Source organism: Miscanthus floridulus, chromosome 18, assembly GCF_019320115.1.
Source record: "Miscanthus floridulus cultivar M001 chromosome 18, ASM1932011v1, whole genome shotgun sequence".
NCBI lineage: Eukaryota > Viridiplantae > Streptophyta > Magnoliopsida > Poales > Poaceae > Miscanthus > Miscanthus floridulus.
The window spans coordinates 96212441-96217881 of record NC_089597.1 but is presented as its reverse complement, the minus strand read 5'-3'; the positions used below and the strand labels follow the sequence as shown (position 1 = coordinate 96217881).

The window sequence follows — 5441 nt, the reverse complement described above, 5'->3', positions numbered from 1 at the left end:
AGATTCAACCGCCGGTTGCGAGCTGCTTTCCTTTCTCGATTGCTACTCTGGTTATCACCAGATCGCTCTCAAAAAGGACGACCAGATCAAGACATCTTTCATCACGCCTTTCGGCGCCTACTGCTACACGACCATGTCGTTCGGGCTCAAAAACGCCGGTGCTACCTACCAACGCGCTATACAGGCCTGCCTCAACGACGAGATAAGAGACGGCCTCGTCGAAGCTTACGTCGACGATGTAGTTGTCAAAACCAAGGAAGCACATACCCTTGTTGACAATCTGGAACGCGCCTTCGCAGCCCTTAATACGTTCCAATGGAAATTAAACCCAAAGAAGTGCATCTTTGGTGTCCCTTCTGGCATATTGCTCGGCAACGTCGTCAGTTACGACGGCATACGCCCTAACCCGGAGAAAGTCAAAGCTGTCTTAGACATGAAGCCCCCAAAAAAGGTGAAGGATGTCCAGAAGCTCACCGGCTGCATGGCTGCTCTAAGCCGTTTCATATCAAGATTAGGAGAAAAAGGACTACCGTTCTTCAAACTGCTCAAAGCGTCCGAGAAGTTCGAGTGGTCGGAGGAAGCAGACGCTGCCTTCATGCAGCTGAAACAATACCTCACGTCACCTCCGGTACTTACTGCTCCCAGAGAAGACGAAACTCTCCTACTTTACATTGCGGCAACCGATCGGGTGGTTTCCACTACACTGGTGGTCGAGCGTGACGAGCCGGGCCACGCCTACAAGGTACAGCGGCCAATTTATTTCATTAGTGAGGTACTCAACGAATCCAAGACCAGGTACCCACAGATTCAGAAACTGCTCTACGCCATACTGATAACATCCCGAAAGTTGAGACATTACTTCGACGGATATCGTGTGGTGGTCATGACCGAGTATCCTTTGGGGGACATTATTCGCAATAAGGACGCGAACGGGCGCATCGTCAAATGGGCAATGGAGCTATGCCCCCTTTCCTTGGAATTTGCAAGCCGTACTACAATCAAGTCTCAGGCACTCGTCGATTTCATCGTCGAGTGGACAGACTTAAGCACTCCCGCCTCTCCGGGATCCGACGAATGTTGGACGATGTACTTCGACGGTTCTCTCAACATTGACGGTGCGGGAGCAGGAGTTCTTTTCGTATCACCATCCAAGGAAAAGCTCCGGTACGTCCTCAGGATTTATTTCCCAGCATCTAATAATGCCGCCGAGTATGAAGCATGCCTGCATGGTCTACGCATTGCGGTTGAGCTTGGAGTTAAACGTCTCTATGTCTACGGAGATTCGGCTCTGGTCATCAACCAACTCAACAAGGACTGGGACACGACCAGTGAAAAGATGGACGCATATTGCAAATCGATAAGAAAGCTGGAAGGCAGGTTCTATGGCATCGAGTACATACACGTGGTCCGGGACAAGAACCAGGCAGCAGATGCGTTGTCAAAGTTAGGATCATCCCGAGCCAAAATCCCACATGGCGTATTCGTCCAAGACCTGCTCACGCCCTCTATTGAAGACGAAGATTCAACGACCGACAAAGTCTCAGACCAGCAATTAGTGGCTACGGTTCCAGCGCCGAGCACAACCGAGCCGCTTCCGACCACTCATGAGCCAGACTGGAGAACACCTTTCATCAAGTACTTAACAGACGGTAGCGGTTATATCGATCGAACAGAAAATGAACGCCTGATGCGTCGTAGTAGGCAGTATCTGCTCGTCGATGGCAAGTTATGGCGCAAAAACGCTAAGGAGGAAATCTTGATGAAGTGTATAACCCAGGAAGAAGGCAAGCATCTCCTAGACCAAATCCACTCTGGCTCCTGCGGCAACCACGCGGCATCAAGAACACTGGTCGGTAAGGCTTTCCGAGCAGGGTTCTATTGGCCGTCAGCAGTGGCCGACGCAGAGAAGCTAGTCCGCCGCTGTGAAGGTTGTCAGTTTTTCTCCAAGAGAATCCATGTACCGGCACACGAGATCCAGACGATTCCAGCCTCTTGGCCCTTTGCATGCTGGGGACTGGACATGATCGGGCCTTTCAAACCAGCCCCTGGGAAATTTACATGCGTCTTCGTGCTAATTGATAAGTTTTCTAAGTGGATAGAATACATGCCTCTGGTACAGGCATCCTCAGAGAAAGCCGTCACATTCCTCGACCAGATCATCCACCGTTTCGGCGTGCCCAACAGCATCATTACTGATCTGGGTACTCAGTTCACCGGGAACGCTTTTTGGGACTTCTGCGATGAAAGGAGCATAGTTGTAAAATACGTCTCGGTGGCGCATCCTAGAGCTAATGGACAAGTCGAGCGGGCAAATGGCATGATCTTGGACGCATTGAAAAAGAGGATGTACAGAGAAAACGATAAAGCTCCTGGAAGATGGCTCAAGGAGTTACCAGCCGTTGTCTGGGGCCTCCGAACTCAGCCCAGTCGTAACACTGGCGTCTCACCATACTTTATGGTTTACGGCGCTGAAGCAGTCCTCCCACCAGATATAGCTTTCCGATCAGCACGGGTAGAGAACTTCGACGAAGGCAAGGTCGATGAAGTACGGGAGCTAGAAGTCAACAGCGCAGAAGAAAAAAGGCTTGATTCTTGCGTACGCACGGCCAAGTACCTTGCTGTTTTGCGCAGGTACTACAACAAGAACGTTAAAGAGCGTTTCTTCGTGGTCGGGGACTTAGTCTTGAAGTGGAAGACGAACCAGGCTGGTGTCCACAAACTCGCAACCCCATGGGAGGGACCCTTCATGATCAAGGAAGTCACACGTCCAACGTCTTACAGGTTAGCTCATCTAGACGGCACGGACGTACCGAACTCATGGCACATCGACAAGCTTAGACGCTTCTATGCTTAACTACGGAGATATGTACTCTACTTGTGTTTTCGATTTACTTTACTAAAGCAACTATGATTTCTCCGACCACTCTAATGTGTCACTCCAAATTTTATGGTTATTCTAACTTAAGCCAGTACAAGCCGACCACCACTCCTTCTACGGTTTTCGGAGCAGGCCCTGTCTCCGGTTCCTCCCAACGCGTGCACGGGATCCGCTCTCTACGTTGCGGGTGATCGGCAGGTCCCCCCTGGTTTGGCTTGTCTGCGTTCACGTGTGCACAGGTCATAGTACCTCATACTCCGACCACATGCCAGACTAGGGCCGCACAAACTTTTTAGGATGACGTGTCGAGCAAAACGGTACAACTAAACAGAACGTTAACACGTTCCCACTTAGTTACACCAACACAAAATTTCAAGCTTAAAGTACGTTTTGTATAAAACAAACAAGCTTATAATGATATACAGTTACGTTATTACAAGCTTGCCTGAAAAGGCCCAAGTTTACAATAACACAACTATGTCCTCCTTCTACAGCTCTAAGCCTATTACATTGGCTGGTCGGGGCGCATGGCATTTACTGCTCGCCGCCTCTGATACCCTACTCGAGTCTCGGGGACTCTGGAGCTAGTCAAGCTGAAGGGGATGGCCCCACCGGTGCCTGGCTGGTCGAGACCGCAGGCTCCGTTGGTTGGCTTGTAGCTGATGGCATTTCCAGCTGGCTTGTCGATGGCATACCCTGCACAGGTGCTGTCCCACCTCCGCACAGGTTAATATCGCCAATTATCTTTGACGACAAGTCCAGATGGGTCGTCCGAAGCTCTTCGGCCTGGTCTGGGTCTATCTCCTTCGGGTACCCAGCCTCCAAGCGTTGGAGATCGATCAGGGGGTAGTGAGCACGAACCATGCTTAGCACATGGGCACCCGTGTACTCACCCGCCTCCTTCACGAAGTCTTGGAACCATCCCCATGCTTGCTTGCATCTCTCGACCAGTCCGAGCTGAGGCGTCCTTAGCTCTTCCTCTGTGAGAGCCGGGTCGATAAGGTCGAGGACGGGAACAATGCCAGTTGCCATTTCTTGGCACCGCTTGCTCCACGTGTCCCGCTCCTCGGCGGCCTTAAGGCATTGTGCTTTCCAGTCGTCGCGCTCCTTGATCACGGCCTCAAGGTGCCTCTTGGCATTGACTTTCAAAACTGAAAACAGTACAAGACATCAAACATTATGACACGACAAGGCAATGTGGGCAATTGAACGGGAAAGGTGGTCTGGAGTGCTTACTTTTCAGGTCGTCCTTCATTTTGTTGGTATGGTCTTGGAGTTCCAACTGGCGGCGTGCCAGTTTCTCGTTGTCCTCCTTCAGGCGACCACATTCTGCAAGCGCGCGGCCGTTCTCCCCCTGGAGGCGGGTCACTTCAGCTTCTAAACCTGCATCACAGCTATTGCTGTCAAGAACAAAATAACGCAAGTCCTGCACTTGCTATGATACGGTGAATACTTACCTGTTTTCTCCTGCTCTGTGTTTTTGAGCTGGCCGACCAGGTTCTGGTTCTGTGCTTCTTGGTTTGTCCTCTCCTGGTCGGTGGCTTCAAGTTGGCGCCGTAGGCGTTCCACTTCAGCCGTCAGCTCCTTATTGGTCTTCATGACTACTTCTATCTGGTCGAAGCACCTTTTTCGGTACCTCGCAGTTTTCATCACGTCCTGCATACAGACAAGCTACGTCAGATAGTTCAACTACAAAACAGGTTTAAAGACTAAAGCAAAATATACCTGGACTTCAGTCACCAGGCGTTTGGCCGCTCGTTCAACTCTTAAGGTTTCCTCGGCCTCTGGGATCTCCTCGTGCATGACCCATTCGTCGTTCCGATAGCGCGACACATATACATGTTGTCGTCTATCTTGGGGACGGCCCAGGACTTCTTCCACTTCATCCTCTTCAGCCTCCAGTTCGGGAGGCGGCGGTGGTCCGGAGTTTGCAGACTCCACGACCACCAGGGCTTTCCCACGAGCCGTCGCGTCGGCACCCTTGTTCTGGGCAACTTCTGGCTGCTGCTCCTTGGCTAGATCCAGCTCCCGTGACGCTGTGGTATCCGCCTCATCAGGGTTTGTGCTCGGAGCACTTGTATTCTGCTCGGGGACTGGCGTCTGGTCGTCCGCCTGCTGAGCCCCAGGCAGAGTCCCTGCCATGGGCTCCTCCACGGCCGGTTGCTGAGCAGTTTGTTCCGCCGTTTTTGGAGAGGACGTTCTGCACCCAGCTAGCTGGTCGGGGCTTTCGGTGGACGCGGATCTAATACATTCAGAGACAAATTCAGAAGACAATAGCATCCACTGCAAAATGCAAAGCTTACATCAAAAATATATATACTTACAGTTTTGACTTGCGGAAGGATGTAGCGAAGGAACGCCTCCTCGACCGCCCCTGCTCTGCTTGTTCGGCAGTTTCCACCGGGACTTGTTCAACCTCCGGTACGGGCGTCGGAGGATGATGCGGCATGTTCTCTTCGTCTGTGCTCTGTGTTGCTGTGGTCGGTGCTGTGACCACTGTCGGCACAGAGGAGCCACCCTGCTCCGACGACCCCACTTGCCTTCTCCTCTTTCGGGGGACGAG

General features: G+C 51.9%; 1 protein-coding gene across 1 annotated transcript; it reads right to left on the bottom strand.

The window, feature by feature from the left end:
• Window positions 1-3313: 3313 nt before the first annotated feature.
• Window positions 3314-4883, bottom strand: LOC136519591 (uncharacterized). The gene is made up of 4 exons (XM_066512970.1): window positions 4604-4883; window positions 4336-4534; window positions 4115-4261; window positions 3314-4029 (listed from the first exon to the last, which is right to left on the bottom strand). The coding sequence occupies exons 1-4, from the start codon at window positions 4679-4681 to the stop codon at window positions 3467-3469; spliced, it is 987 nt and encodes a 328-aa protein (XP_066369067.1). The 5' UTR covers window positions 4682-4883; the 3' UTR covers window positions 3314-3466.
• Window positions 4884-5441: the final 558 nt, after the last annotated feature.

What these genes read in the sequence shown, in the direction of transcription:
- LOC136519591 (XM_066512970.1), bottom strand. Translation starts at nt 4,681, where the DNA reads ATGCACGAGGAGATCCCAGAGGCCGAGGAAACCTTAAGAGTTGAACGA. An exon ending in GCCTGGTGACTGAAGTCCAG is followed by an intron (nt 4,535 to 4,603) that starts GTATATTTTGCT and finishes GTCTGTATGCAG; the next exon opens with GACGTGATGAAAACTGCGAG. An exon ending in AATGAAGGACGACCTGAAAA is followed by an intron (nt 4,030 to 4,114) that starts GTAAGCACTCCA and finishes TACTGTTTTCAG; the next exon opens with TTTTGAAAGTCAATGCCAAG.